The 15,460-nt window shown below is 55.6% G+C and overlaps 1 protein-coding gene across 1 annotated transcript in view; it reads left to right on the forward strand.

The window, feature by feature from the left end:
- MYH14 (myosin heavy chain 14) overlaps window positions 1–15,460 on the forward strand; it is a 103,297-nt gene that overhangs the window by 32,494 nt on the left and 55,343 nt on the right. Inside the window, 5 exon segments of the mRNA XM_053905659.1 lie at window positions 739–837; window positions 1,499–1,639; window positions 11,074–11,169; window positions 12,121–12,239; window positions 13,500–13,652. Coding sequence (XP_053761634.1) covers window positions 739–837; window positions 1,499–1,639; window positions 11,074–11,169; window positions 12,121–12,239; window positions 13,500–13,652 — 608 coding nt within the window.

The following is a 15,460-nucleotide window of genomic DNA, read 5'->3' on the forward strand; positions in this document are numbered from 1 at the left end:
CCCATACCAGCCAGATATGGCTATCATCCCATTTAACAGAAAAGGAAACCGAGGCTTGGGGTGCGTGCTCCCCCAACCCTACCCTGCCTTGGGGGATCCCTTCCCTGGGTCATCTTCTTCTTACCTGAGCAGGTTAGCGACCCAGGGCTTTTGGTCAATGGTTTGCAGCTGACCTTGGTCAGGGCTCCCCAGGGTAGGTCTTATGTGACTGCTGTCCCTCGAAATAGGTGCTTCGCGGTCCATGAGCGTGAGGCGCAGAGGGGCAAACACGTTATCAGGTGTTTGATTTTACTTTAGGGCGGCCTGCCAATTTTTAGTGTGTGAACGTGCCATGTGACTTTCCTGGAAGGGAGGCGCCGATGGCCCTCCGTATCTGTACGGGGAAACTGAGGCTGGCAGGGAAACAATGGACAGAGAGATTCTTGGTCGCGGTTAACTACATGCCAGGCACCGCTCTGGGTGTTTGACGCACGATAACGCACCTGCCCTCGCAGCGGCTCATTCCTGCGTGTTGCGTCCAGCCTGTTGCACAGATGAGGAAACTAAGGCACGGTGCTTGAGTGACGGGTCTGAGGCCATTCTTCCAGTTAGTGGCAAGGACGCTGGCCTGGGCTGTGAACAGCTCCACGGTTTCACAGGAGAGCACTGGGGAGCGGCGTGGGTCGAGGGCACCGTGTGGGCTCGCCTCCCCGCCCGTCACCACCCTTTCCCTGTGGCACTTGACTCCTGGCCGCCCAGACCTGCTGGAGAAGTCGAGGGCCATCCGCCAAGCCAAGGACGAGTGCAGCTTCCACATCTTCTACCAGCTGCTGGGAGGCGCGGGAGAGCAGCTCAAGGGTCAGTGCAGGGGCTCACGGGGCGTGGGAGGGAGCCCCGGGTGGGCGTCTGGCTTCCCTGGGCCCCCGGAGGAGGAAACGGGAGGCGCTAGAATTTGCCAGGCACCTGCTTGAGGTCAGGCTCCTGCTGGGCGGTGGATACGGGTCCCCTCTACGCCGCCTCCTGCCTGAGCTCCCCCCTGTCTCCTCTTTGCTCCTCCCGCGCTCTGGCTGAAGAAAGTCCGGGGCTCCCATTTACTGTGGTCCCCACTGTCCCGAGGCTCCTTCTCAGGCTGGCTCCTTCGCCCGTAGCCTTGGCTGCCTCCCGGCCCCCCTCTGTCAGGCTCCAGGACCCACGTGCCATCTGCTGCCAACCCCACTGTCCCACGGCTTCCGCTAACTCAGGCCCCCGCGGCCTCATTGCTTCTGCAGCCCCTGCCTGCCCTGGGCAGTTACGGGACTGGACAGTCTCTCCGGAAGGAGGGAAGACGAAAGGGTCTGATGTGTGCTAAGCGTGCACTCCACCGTGAGGGAAGGGTCCTCACTCATTGGACAGGAGGAGACTGAGGTCCCCGGTGGGGAAGCGACGCTTGCCCCGGGGGTGGCCATCGTGGCCATCGGGACGTGAGTCTGACTCCGCGGCTCGCCCCTGACCTTGGGCCTCCACTCATGACACCCTGCAGCTGACCTCCTCCTGGAGCCTTGCTCCCACTACCGCTTCCTGACCAACGGGTCGTCGTCCCCTCCCGGCCAGGAGCGGGAACTCTTTCACGAGACTCTGGAGTCGCTGAGGGTCCTGGGATTCACCCCGGAGGAAATCACCTGTGAGTGAGCCCCAAACCCCGGCTGCAGGTGGGGCTGGGGCGCCGCATGGGCAGGCGAGGAACCTGGGCAGTCAGTCCCGGGTTGGGAAAAAGAACCGGGGGCGGGGGGGCAGAGGCTGGAGGAGGGAGGAGGTGTAGCTTTAAGGAAGGGATCGGGAAGGGGACACAGCGACGGTGGCCTCTGAGCAAAGGCCCGAGGAGCTGAGAGAGTGAGGACCGGTGTTCCCAGGGTGTTAACCCCAAAAATAGAACTCTTGGCTCAGTTGCTAACAAAATGGATTGATTTGGGAACAGCAGAGAACCGTAACTGGGGACAAGCAAGCTACGGCAAAACCACAGACCCGCCTGAGCTGCTGGGGCGGCCAATTTCTTTTTCTTTTCTTTTCTTTTTTTTTTTTTAATGTTTATTTGTTTGGGGAGAGAGAGAGAGAGCGAATGAGCAGGGAAGGGGCAGAGAGAATCCCAAGCAGGCTCTGCGCTCTCAAGCGCAGAGCCCCATGCGGGGCTCGATCTCATGAGCCGTGAGATCATGACCTGAGGTGAAATCCAGAGTCAGACGCTCGACCGCTCGACCGACTGAGCCACCCAGGCACCCCGAGGTACTGTATTTGTTTGCTAGGGCTGTTGTGACAAAGCACAACCCGAGCGCCTTAAACAGCGGAAGCCGCTGGTCTCCTGGTTCTGGAGGCCAGCAGGCCTGGTCCTGGGAGGATCTGTTTGTTCACTGCCTCCCTCCCAGATTCTGGTGGTTTCCTGGCAGTCTTCGGTGTTCCTTGGCACATAGGAGCATCACCCGATCTCTGCCTTCATCATCACGTGGCTTCTGCCCATGTGCACATCTGTGTGTTCAGATTCCCCCGTTTATAAAGACACCTGTCGTGTTGGATCAGGGGCCACCCTGCTCCACTGCCATCTCATCTGGACTTTAATTATATCCGCTTGAGTCAGTACCCGTATAAGGTCACATTCTGAGAGGTCCTGGGGGTTAGGACGTCAGCATATCTGTTTGTAGGGGAACAGGCACGATTCAGCCCATAAGTGCCTATAGGTGGACCTCAGTCCTTCCGCGACTGCCTGACTTTTCATTGTTCGCGTGAACTTTGAGGTCTAGGGTTGAGTGGAGGGGCCGCGTCCCTTTCTCCTCTGGCCTCCAGCACTGCGGGAGGCCCAGGGAGCTATTGTTGGCTCCAGGGCCAGCTGGGAGGGCTGGAAACCCAGCGCCAGCTTGCCTGTCTACCCAGGCTGCAAACTGGCCGGCCTCCTGGGGCGTATTGACACAGGGTCTCAGACCTTCCCTGCTGGATTTCCCAACCTTGGTTGTGTAACTTCCTCCGCCTGCCTGAGAGTCGTCCGGGCAGCTGGCAAACAAATTCAGACAGCGGCCACAGGGGGGCCTGGCCTCTGACACACTTGCCTCAAGTAACCCTGGGAGCAGCCGCCCTGCTGTGCCCTGGGTATGGGCAATTCTTTTCCTTTATTTTTTATTTTTATTTTTTTTAACTTTTAAAAAATGTATTTATTTATTTGGAGAGAGGGAGAGAGAGGAAGAGAGAGAGAATCCCAAGCAGCTTCCACACTATCAGTACAGAGCCTGACGTGGGGCTCGAACTCCCGAACCGTGAGATCATGCCCAGAGCTGGAATCAAGAGTCGGACGCTTAACTGACTGTGCCACCGAGGTGCCCCCAATTTTTGCAATTCTGAAAAACAAAAAATTTTTGAAGTGCCGTAGGCACGTGGTGACATAATCTGAATGTGCCAAAGGTCGCGGCGAGGAAACCCACGTCTCCTGAGGTGCCCTGAGCCCTAGGTTCCCTCCCACTGTTCAGCTTCCTGCATCCCCTTCTAGAAATATTTTAGACATCTACGAAAAGACACATGTTACTTTTCTATAAAAGGAGGCATTTCCTAGCCCCGGGGCTGATGTTCAGCCGTACTAGGGACAAAAATGTTAAGATATTTCTCTACTGCATTTTTTAAAGTTTATATATTTATTTATTTAGAGAGAGTGGGCGGGGGGGTGGAGGGAGAAAGAGAGAGAAAATCCCAAGCAGGCTCCTGGCGGTCAGTGCGCAGAGCCCAATCTGGGGCTCGATCCCACGAACCGTGAGATCATGACCTGAGCCGAGGTGAAGAGTCAGGCGCTTAACTGGCTGAGCCCCCCAGCCAGTTTAAATGCTCCACTGCTGCATTTAAAAGTTCCTCTGTAGTTGCTGCCGCAGGGGGACCGCATCTCCTTGACCTTCTGCCCAGGACCATCCCAGATACAGCAACGAACAGGTGAAAGGCACCTGGCACACCGGGGGTGGCATTGCGGTTAAGGACTCAGCTCATCTCTCCTCTGCTAATGTGCTTTGTGCCTCACTTTTCCCAGCAGACAGTATATTTTAGCAATAATTCTGGTTTTGTATGTATAGGTAGACTTCAGTTGTGTGTTGGGGAGGGGCTGCATGAGGTTTCGTTGTTTAAATGGACTAGGATTCTTTTTAAAAAAAAATTTTTTTTAACGTTTATTTATTTTTGAGACAGAGAGAGACAGAGCATGAACAGGGGAGGGGCAGAGAGAGAGGGAGACACAGAATCGGAAGCAGGCTCCAGGCTCTGAGCCGTCAGCCCAGAGCCCAACGCGGGGCTCGAACTCACGGACCGCGAGATCGTGACCTGAGTCAAAGTCGGACGCTTAACCGACTGAGCCACCCAGGCGCCCCTAGTGTTTTTTCAATTGTGGAGAATCCACTTCATCGCCGCCCAGAAGGTGGCGCTAGTTTCCATCTCCACCCACGGTGTCCCCAGAGTGCTGTGTCCCTGGGTGCGTGCCAGCAACCGCCGTTGTAAGCTTTTGGGCTTTCGCTGGTGTGGCAGTCGGATGGGGTCTCGTCGTCGTTTTCTTTAGCGTTTTATTGACAAGGAGTGGAGTCAGCCAGTCACCTTTGTCTAGACTCCTTCTGACAGAAGAGGTGACCGAGTTCCAGGGAGTTGGGGTGTCTTCCCTGGGACTCACCCCAGTGGATGAGGAGGTGGTGGGACCTGGGTCGGACCCCACAGCCAGCCGGTGATCTGGTTTTAGGGAGGCGGGTGGGCACCTCTGGGAAGCTTTCCGGACCATCTCTGGGAAGGTGGTCGCCAGTGGGAAGCCTGGGGCGGAGAGCACTGGGGACCAGTCCAGGCAGGCACCATGAATGACACTTCCAGTGGTTGAGCAGAGAACCTGGCACTTGGGTCCTGGCTCCTGTGAGCAGGACTGGGCGTCACCGGCCCCACGCCCCTGCCCCCGCTGGCCTGGGCTTCCTTGCCATCGGCTGGTCCGAGGTCACCGGCAAGAGCTAACTGACAACTTCTCGGGTGTCAGATTCACCCGGGCGCTTGGCCCCGGTGCAAGTTCCTAAGTCAACTGTCAGAGGCCATTTTAAAGGCCACTGCGGGGGACTCAAGTCCGGGCTGGGTCCGGGCTGATGTTAAGGAATGAACGATCATTCAGTTTTTAGGTGATGATGCTATTGTGGGTCCATAAGGGAGGTGTCCTGGTTTATTTATCTTCTGGGAGGTGCGCCGCTGTCCCCAGGGGAGACTCCCAGAACTGCCAGGGCTCTGGGCTGTCCCCCGACTGCCCAGTGCCCCCTGACCCCAGGCGGGCAGAACCAGAGATCTCTGAACCCAGCTCCTCTCACTGCCCAGCTTGGGAAACTGAGGCCCACGAGGTCACCCAGCTTGTCCAAGGCCACACTGCAAACTCCCACATCTAGTAATGTATCCCCCACTAGTTAACTTTTTGCCATTTATTCATTAATAGAGTGAGTCTTCCAACGGCGAAGGGGTTTGTGGGCCAGTCGTCTGTAGGCACTGGGCGAAACTCACAGTGGCCAAGAAAGAACGAGCCCCTGACCCGTGGAATGCTCAGACCTAGAAGCGTCCGTTTACACAAACGGATTAGAGTTGAGCCCGTGGAGGGGGGAAGGGTGACCAATAGAAGGTGCATGGAGCAGGGACCACATGTCACAGGGTTCCATCACGGTCGGGGGAGGGTCAGGGCAGCCTCTGGAGGAGACGGCCCTCGGCTGAGCACTGATGACCTGGCAGGAGTTAACCAGGCATAGATGGGAGGGTCTGAGGCAAAGCCCTGGCGGCAAGGAAGAGTGTTGGAGGAACCGAAAGGGGGCTGGGTGGCTGCTTGGAGTAAGCGAGGGGACCCTGGGGCCGGAGGAGCTGTGAGGGTCAGGGACAGGGTGCCAAAAACCCTGATAAGAGGTTAGATTGAATCCCAGAAGTAGTGTGGACCACGGAAGGAATTCCTCCCTGGAAACAGGCAAGCTTAAGTTCATCCGTGAAAGCATTTATAGAGCACTAACTGTATGCAGAGCGCACGCTCAGGAGATGAGGAAGGAACAGGTACTTTCCATAGGGATTATGATCTCAGTGGAGATGGAGAAAAATCAGTATTTGTTGCACACCCTGTTGTGCCCTGCACACTATACCAAAACCTGTTTTGTTAACTCATTTTTATTCTTAATGGATGTTACATTAGTTTCAGATACACAGCGTATGGATTTGACAGTTCTTTCATTAGTCAGTGTTCACCTCAAGTGCAGTCAACGTCTGCCTTTGGTTTTCTTTGAGAGAGAATTCATGTAACCGTGAAATTCATCATTGTGAAATGCACAATTCAGCAGTTTCTAGTGCACGTAGATTCCTGTGCCGCAAGGTGTTTATTTCCAGAGACCAAATCCTTTTTTTAAATGTTTATTCATTTATTTTGAGAGAGAGAGAGAGAGAGAGAGAGAGAGAGAGAATCCCAAGCAGAGTCCACACTCTTCAGGCAGAGCCTGAAGTCAGGGCTCGAACTCGCCAACCATGAAATCATGACCTGAGCCGAAATCAAAAGCCCGAGGCTTAACCGACTAAATCACCCAGGTGCCCCACATACAGCTTTTATGGTAGTAACTCTCTGGAGGTGCCTAGTTGGCTCAGTCGGCTGGGCGTCCGACTTCAGCTCAGGTCATGATCTCGCAGTCTGTGAGTTCGAGCCCCACGTCGGGCTCTGGGCTGACGGTTCAGAGCCTGGCGCCTGCTTCGGATTCTGTGTCTCCCTCTCTCTGCCCCTCCCCCGCTCACCCCCCCCCCCCCAAAAGTAAATAGATGTTAACAACAACAACAAATTTTATAGTAGTAACTCTCTGTAGACTCTCCTGTCTTAAACAGCCAGGGCTCCGAGGAGATCAAAGCCTGCCATTTGGACACTCTCGGTTACAAAGGAGACGCCCCGGCTTGGCCACCCCTGAGCCCCTGACCTGGAACACTGAACAACATGTTCTACATATTCTGCTTGATGGGCTTAGAGATGGCTCTCTATAGTCTCAAGACAGGGGCTAACCCGGGCGTGCAGGGTATGCTTGTACTAACCAGCCTTCCAGCACGTGCCTTACAACATGGTACCTCTGACCCCCTGTATCAGCTTCCCATGACCAGTCACCAGTGACCATAAACAGTGGCTTAAATCAACACACCCTTATTCTCTTACAATGCCTGAGGCCGGAAGTCCAAAGCCAGTCTCCTGGGACTAAAATCGAGCTCTGGGCAGGGCTGGTTCCTTCTGAAGGGTCACCAGGAACATCCGTTTTCTTGTCTTTCCCGGGTTCAAAGCACATCACGCTAACCTTTGCTCATGTGGTCTTCTCCCTCTGCCTCCCTCTTTTTTTTTTTTTTTTTAAGTTTATTTATTTTGAAGGGAGGATGGGCAGAGGAGAGAGGGAGACAGAATCCCAAGCAGGCTCCTCCCAGCTCAAAGCCCGATGTGGGGCTTGAACCCACGAACTCATGAAATCATGACCTGAGTCAAAATCAAGAGTCGGACGCTTAACCAACTGAGCCACCCAGGCGCCTCCCTCTTACAAGGACCTACAGTGAGAGTCTACTTGGGTAATCCAGAATAAATCTCCTGTCTTGACTTTTTTAAAAAATTTTATTTATTTATTTTGAGAAAGAGAGCGCGAGTGAACAAGGGAGGGCCAGAGAGAGAGGGAGAGAGAGAGAATCCCAAGCAGGCTTCACGATGTCAGCAAAGAACCCGACGTGGGGCTTGAACTCACAAACTGCGAGATCATGACCTGAGCCGAAATCAAAAGCAGGACACTTAACTGACTGAGCCACCCAGACGTGTCCCCGTTTTGACATTTTTAATTTAATCACACCAGTGAAGGCCATTGTGCTCTACAAGGTAGCATTCACAGATGCCAGGAATTCGGATGTGGCTCCTGGGTGGCTCAGTCGGTTAAGCATCTGACTCTTGATTTTGGCTCAGATCATGATCTCATGGTTTGGGGCGTTCGAGCCCCTCTTTGAGCTCTGTGCTGACAGCATGGAGCCTGCTTGGGATTCTTTCTCCCCCTCTCTCTGTCTCTTCCCCACTCTCTCTCTCTCTCTCTCTCAAAGTAAATACATAAACATTAAAAAAAAAAAAAAAAGTCGCACATTCCACCAACTGAGCCAGCCAGGCACCCCTCAAAAATTTTTTAGGTTACACACACACAGGTGCACGCACACGCACAGGCACGCCCATCCACACACATTTCCCCAGGATCACACGTGTCTAGCACATTTCACTCTCTGTCGGTCTGGAACTATTCCTTCTTTATCGTTGGTGACCTTGAGACTTTTGAAGATTACAGACCAGTTGTTTTGTCTCAACTCTGGCGTGTTTCCTTGCGATTAGATTCAGGTTACGGGTTTTTGGCAGGAGTATCCCAGCAGGGTGCTCCTCCCTTCCCCCTCCACCACCCTCTTTTTCTAAGTAATCAGCGTAGAAGCAGAGACACCAAAAAAAAAAAAAGTGCCCGGAGCCTAAGCATCCAGTCCGGGGGCTTTCTGCAAGCGAATGCGTGTATAACTGGCACCTGGAAGGTCCCTCGTGCCCCTCCCTGTCACCAGACACCCCACACCCCCCCACCCCCAATGTGATCATTATTCTGGCATCTAACAGCATGGAGCTATTTTACTTGTTCCTGCATTTGGGTACAAACAGACGCATACTGTGCGTGTGCTTTCGTGTCTGTGTTCTTCTGCTTAACCACGTGACAGTGAAGTTTGCCCATGTTCAGCGAGTGGCCAGGAAGGGGCTTCTGAGAGGCCGGCTCCACGGGCGCATCTACTCCGTAAACGCTCGGGCAGCTGGAAGGGGATGATTTGTGCGCTTTTCTGTATGCGGGCCACGTGTACGTGCTTCCATTCGAATTTTATGCTGGAAGAAGGCGGCAAAGACGAAACGGATGCGGAGCCTGGAGTCAGACTGTCCCAAGTTTGCGTCTCCCCTCCGCTGCTGGTGAGCTCAAGTTGGTCGCCTGACTGTGCCTTGGTTTCCCCATGTGCCAAGGGTTTTTTTTTTACTCACAGGTAAAATGTTATTGGAGGACCTGCCTCGCGGAGTTAAGAAGGTTAAGTGAGTTCATTTGGGAGTGTTTGGGACAGGACCTGGCATGGAGGGGGTGGAAAGAAATCGACATCCATTTGAGCCCGGAAATCGCGAAAACCGTTCTGGAAGGCGTGGTTGATGGGGAAGCTGGGCGCTTGCGCGGATCTGTAGCGTCGCCATAAAAGCGGCGGGTACAGGTCCAGTCAGTCCCGTGTTCATGGGTTTTCTGCGTGCAGCTTTGCTGTCGCAGATGAGAGGGTTCCCAAATCTTGATAAAATGCTGAACAAAACCCGACCACAGCGTCTCCTGGGATTTCATCGTGGCTCCGTTCCTGGAAAACCTACCGCGTGTCAAAACCAAACACGAAACACTTGTGTTTATGCATAAACCAGGTCGGGTTGCTCAGATCATTACAAACCATTCTGTCATGGGCAAAAATGTCCACGGGGACGCTTAGGAGTCATGCGGTGTGGGCAGTGCTTCGTGCCACAGAAGGGCGTCTTCACCCGGGTCCCCACCTGCCCGGGCCCTGTGGTATCCAGACACACCCCGCAAGTGGCCCCGTGGCCTCGGTCTTTATGCCCGCCACCCCCTGGGAGTTCCTGCGATGTACTCTAGGGGGCAGCACTGCCCACTCACCATGAGCGAAATTTCTGGCAGCTCTGTGCTGACAAGGAGGGGGACAGTGCGTCCTCTTTTGCGGGTTCTGCATTTGCGACTTCGCCTACTCGCTAAATTTAGCCAAACCCCCCCGAACCAGTACTCCTGGTGCTTCTGTGACCGTTGTGTCTTTCACACAGGGGTGGAAAGTTGGAGTTGCCCACGCACACACGGGGCTGGGGTTCCGCGACGCAGTGCTCTGCCGCCTCGTCTCGGCTCCACCGTAAACCGGTGTCCTTTTCTCCGGCTACTGAGTGCCACGTGTTTCACGGTTTTGCGCCTTGCTGGTTGATGGTTTCACTGTCTAAAGTGCCCCCCACGCGTCGGGCTTAATGCGGGCTGGCATCCCCACGTGCAAGAGGGCTGTAGTGTTTCTCACAGAGAAAACACATACATTAGATGAGCCTTCTTCCGGCTCCCATTAGAGAGGTGTTGGCCGTGAGCTTGATGTGAAGGAAGCAACATTATATAGGTGAGGTATCTTTGGGACAGAAACACGCATAAAATGAGGTGATGTAAGGGCTGCTGCGTGGCTCAGTTGGTTAAGCATCAGACTTTGGCTCAGGTCATGATCTCGCGGTCTGTGAATTCGAGCTCGGCCTCAGGCTCTGTGCTGACAGCTTGGAGCCTGGAGCCTGCTTCAGATTCTGTGTCTCCCTCTCTCTCCGCTCCTACCCCACTCGTGCTCTGTCTCTCAAAAATAAACAAACATTAAAAGAAAAAAAGAGGGGCGCCTGGGTGGCTCAGTCGGTTAAGGGTCCGACTTCAGCTCAGGTCACGATCTCGCCGTCCGTGAGTTCGAGCCCCGCGTCGGGCTCTGGGCTGATGGCTCAGAGCCTAGAGCCTGCTTCTCATTCTGTGTCTCCCTCTCTCTCTGCCCCTTCCCTATTCATGCTCTGTCTCTCTCTGTCTCAAAAAATAAATAAACGTTAAAAAAAATTAAAAAAAAATCATTTATCTGCTCATATGTTTTAAGAGCTGCCCAGTGTCACCAATGGATTTTAAGCTGAGGAATAGTGGTGTAATTTTGACATAGGGTTTTAAAGCTGGATTTCCTTTTTTTTTTTAATGTTTATTTATTTTAAGAGTGAGAGGGAATGCACATGCGTGCGAGCAGGGGAGGGGTAGAGAGAGAGAGGGAGAGAGAGAATCCCAAGCAGGCTCCTTGTTCTCAGCGCAGAGCCCGACTCGGGACATGATCTCGTGAACCACGAGATCGTGACCTGAGCCGAAATCAAGAGTCAGACGCTTAATGGACTGAGCCACCCAGGCTCCCCATTAAAATTAAAATCCAGGCGCCCTGGATTTCTAAGGGGCTAGTTAAGAGCACGCATCAGAGTGCACGCACACGAATACCCTCTCTGCCCCTTAGCCATGCTGCGGATGGTCTCGGCTGTTCTCCAGTTTGGCAACATCGTCCTGAAGAGAGAACGAAACAACGATCAAGCCTCCATGCCTGACAACACAGGTAACCCCACCTGGCCCGCTGCCCACGCGGGGTCCTTGTGTCCCTCTGTTCCCCCGGACAGAGCAGCCCCCCTACTCCCTGCTCCCCAGCAGGGCATGCCTCCAAGCTGTGCTGATCCTTTACCAAAATATCATCGTCCACTCTGTTCCTCATTGTAAAAGGTGTGACCTCTGCCAAAGCTTTGAACAACACCAGTGTGCCCGAGATCCCCCCCATCATCCTGGCCCCTCTGACAAAACTGCCCTTAGCATTGGGCTTATCTCCTCTTGGCCTCTGTGCTTTGCATATATACTTTAGTTTTTGCTTTTCAGAAGCAGAATTATAACCGATATTCCTTTTTTTTAAAATCAAAATGGAAATAGTTCTGCTTCTTTATTATCATGAAATAATACAAGCTGGATGGGGGGGGGGGCGGGATCAGGCAACACAGAAAAGTATAAAAGCAGGGGAATTACCCACTGTCATACACCTGAGCGGTAATTCACTGCAACATTTTTGGGCATTCCTCTCTGGGCTGTGTTCTTCCTTTTTTTGTTTTTATTTATTTAAAATATTTTTTTAATGTTTATTTATTTTTGAGAGAGAGAGCAGGGGAGGGGCAGAGAGAGAAAGAGAGAGAGAGAGAGGAGACACAGAATCCGAAGCAGGCTCCAGGCTCTGATCTGTCAGCACAGAGCCCAATGCGGGGCTTGAACTCAGGAACTGAGAGATCATGACCTGAACCAAAATCAAGCTTCGGCTGCTTAACCGACTGAGCTACCCAGGCGCCCCACGTCCGGGATTATTTATCCCATGTCGGGGTCCCAGAGAGAGAATCGTTGGGCCAGAGGAACATACACACTTTTAGGGCGTGTGATACCTCTGGTGGGAGAGGCCGGGCCCCTTGTCTGTGCTCAGCGGCCGCTGCCGCTTCCTAAGGCTGATCAGACCCCCTGTCCCTCCCGCCCTCAGCCGCACAGAAGCTGTGCCGCCTCCTGGGACTAGGGGTGACGGATTTCTCCCGCGCCCTGCTCACCCCCCGCATCAAAGTCGGCCGAGACTATGTGCAGAAAGCGCAGACCAAGGAACAGGTGGGCGGGGCGCCGGGGGGCGGGGCGCCGGGGGGCGGGGCGCCGGGGGGCGGGGCGCCAGGGTCCTGGAGCCTTCAGCCGCTTATGCCGGGTTTTTCTTGCACTCAAACTTTTGCTGAGTGTTCGCTCTGTTACCATCTCTGCTTCTGGTGCTGGGAATAAAAGTAGTAATGGAAGCAGACCATGCCTTTGTGGAACTCAGGCTGAAGTAGGAAACAGATCATTAAAAAAAAAAAAATGCATAAACGGTGGGGCCTCCTATAAAGGAGGGGGTTTGGGGGGTCAGGGAAGTCCTCTATGAAGAGATGATGTTTGCGTTGAGACCGAGATGGCTCAAGGCAGAGGGAACCGCATGTGTAAAGGCCCTGGGGCTGGAACAGGCTTGGCGAATTGAGAACACGAAGGAGGTCAGTGAGGGTAGATAGCCAGGGCCAGGGAGGCAGAAGCTGCAGTCGGAGGGGTTGGAAGGGGACGGATCACACAGGGTGTTAGGGGCCACAGTAAGGAGGTGAGTTTTATTCAGAGTGCAGCGGGCCAGTGAGGGTTTAGGCCAGGGAGTGACTTGATTTGGTTCGTCTTTTATGAAGACCCCCTTGTCTACTGCATGGAGAATTGGACCCAGGGGGCATGGGTGGGAGCAGGGAGACATGAGGAGGTTGCTGTCAGAGTTCAGGCGAGCGATGGGGGTGGGGGGATGGGGAGTGGGGCGAAGCGGGCCCATGTTAGAAGTTTCCAGAATCCAGCTTTTGGGCAGAGGCCTCTGCCTGTCCCCAGGCTGGGAACTCGAATGAAGTACAATTGTGAAGACATAGAGAGGGACATGAGGGCCAGAGATCGGAGCTCCCGCCGACCCAGGTTCCATCTCGGCTGAGGTCCTGTCGTTAGTACCATTTTACAGATGAAAAAACTGAGGCACAGAGAGGTTTATTCACATGCTTGAGGCCACACAGCTTCTAAGGGGCAGAGCCAGGATTCAAACCCGGGTTGTCAGCCTCCAGAGTCCACCTTCTGAACTCTCACGGTGCTGTCGAAATTGGTTCAGGCGTTGGGGGGGCGGGTTGATGACCTCACGCGCCCCCAAGCGGTACACAGTGCCTGGCGCAGCGTAGGGCTCTGTACCGGTCGGTGTCATCGATTAGCGTCATTGTTCTCGATGAGCCTCGAGGGGGCCCGTCCGCGTCAGTGTCTCCTTGCTGGCCCTGGGCTTGTGCTGGGGCCGTGGAAGGGGGACCAGGCCCTCACATGTGCCCCGCCCCACAGGCCGACTTCGCGCTGGAGGCCCTGGCCAAGGCCACCTATGAGCGCCTCTTCCGCTGGCTGGTCTTGCGCCTCAACCGTGCCCTGGACCGCAGTCCCCGCCAGGGCGCCTCCTTCCTCGGCATCCTGGACATCGCCGGCTTCGAGATCTTCCAGGTCTGGACCTGGGGCCAGGCTGGGGCCGGAGGGCTCCGTCACTCCGGCCCTGTCCCCCTCTCTTTGTGTCCCTGTCCCCCTCTCTCTGGGTGTCTGTCCACCAATCCTGGACCAACCCCCCCCCCCCCCCCGTCTCTTTCCTCCTCCCTGTCTCTGTCTCCTCCCTTTCTCTTTTCTCTGTGCCCACCCCGTCTTTGTCCTCCCCATGTCTCTGTCCCCCATCTCTGTTCCCTTACCAATCTCTGTCCCCCTCCTCATCTCTGTCCCCCAGTCTCTGTCCCCTCTGTCGGTATTCCCATTTCTGTCCCCCCATCTCTGTCCCACCCCCCGTCTCTGTCTCCCCCCATCTCTGTCCTCCCCCCCAACTCTGTCCTCCTTGTCTTTGTACCCCCCATCTCTGTCCCCTCACCCCATCCCCTCATCCCTGTCCCCTATCCCTGTCCCCCCATCCCTGTCCTCCTTGACTTTGTACCCCCGTCTCTGTCCCCTCATCCCTGTCCCCCATCCCTGTTCCCATCCCTGTCCCCCCATCCCTGTCCCCCCATCCTTGTCCTCCTTGTCTTTGTACCCCCGTCTCTGTCCCCCATCCCTATCCCCCATCCCTGTCCCCCATCTCTGTCCTCCCATCCCTGTCCCCATCCCTGTCCCCCCTTCCCTGTCCCCCAGCCCTGCCCCCCCATCCCTGTCCCCCATCTCTGTCTCCCATCCCTGTCCCCCCATCCCTGTACCCCATCCCTGTCCCCCCATCCCTGTCCCCCATCCCTGTTCCCATCCCTGTCCCCCCATCCCTGTCCCCCCATCCCTGTCCCCCCATCCCTGTCCCCCATCTCTGTCTCCCATCTCTGTCTCCCATCCCTGTCCCCCATCCGTGTCCCCCATCCCTGTCCCCCATCCGTGTCCCCCATCCCTGTCTCCCATTCCTGTCCCCCCATCCCTGTCCCCCATCCCTGTCCCCCATCCCTGTTCCCATCCCTGTCCCCCCGTTCCTATCCCCCATCCCTGTCCCCCATCTCTGTCTCCCATCCCTGTCCCCCCATCCCTGTCCCCATCACTGTCCCCCCATCCCTGTCCCCCATCCCTGTCCCCCATCCCTGTCCCCCATCCCTGTCCCCCATCTCTGTCTCCCATCCCTGTCCCCCATCCCTGTCCCCATCCCTGTCCCCCCATCCCTGTCCCCATCCCTGTCCCCCCATCCCTGTCCCCCACCCCTGTCCCCCATCCCTGTTCCCATCCCTGTCCCCCCGTTCCTATCCCCCATCCCTGTCCCCCATCTCTGTCTCCCATCCCTGTCCCTCATCTCTGTCTCCCATCCCTGTCCCCCATCCCTGTCCCCATCCCTGTCCCCATCCCTGTCCCCATCCCTGTCCCCCCATCCCTGTCCCCCATCCCTGTCCCCCATCTCTGTCTCCCATCCCTGTCCCCATCCCTGTCCCCCATCCCTGTCCCCATCCCTGTCCCCATCCCTGTCCCCCCATCCCTGTCCCCATCCCTGTCCCCCATCCCTGTCCCCCATCCCTGTCCCCCATCCCTGTCTCCCATTCCTGTCCCCCCATCCCTGTCCCCCCGTCACTGTCCCCCAGCCCTGTCCCCCATCCCTGTCCCCCATCCCTGTCCCCCATCCCTGTCCCCCATCCCTGTCCCCATCCCTGTCCCCATCCCTGTCCCCCATCCCTGTCCCCCCATCCCTGTCCCCCCATCCCTGTTTCCATCCCTGTCCCCCCATCCCTGTCCTCCTTGTCTTTGTACCTCCGTCTCTGTCCCCCATCTCTGTCCTCCCATCCCTGTCCCCATCCCTGTCCCCCCTTCCC

Source organism: Panthera pardus, unplaced genomic scaffold (genome assembly GCF_024362965.1).
Source record: "Panthera pardus isolate Hobbes unplaced genomic scaffold, ASM2436296v1 HiC_scaffold_18, whole genome shotgun sequence".
Classification (NCBI taxonomy): Eukaryota; Metazoa; Chordata; class Mammalia; order Carnivora; family Felidae; genus Panthera; species Panthera pardus.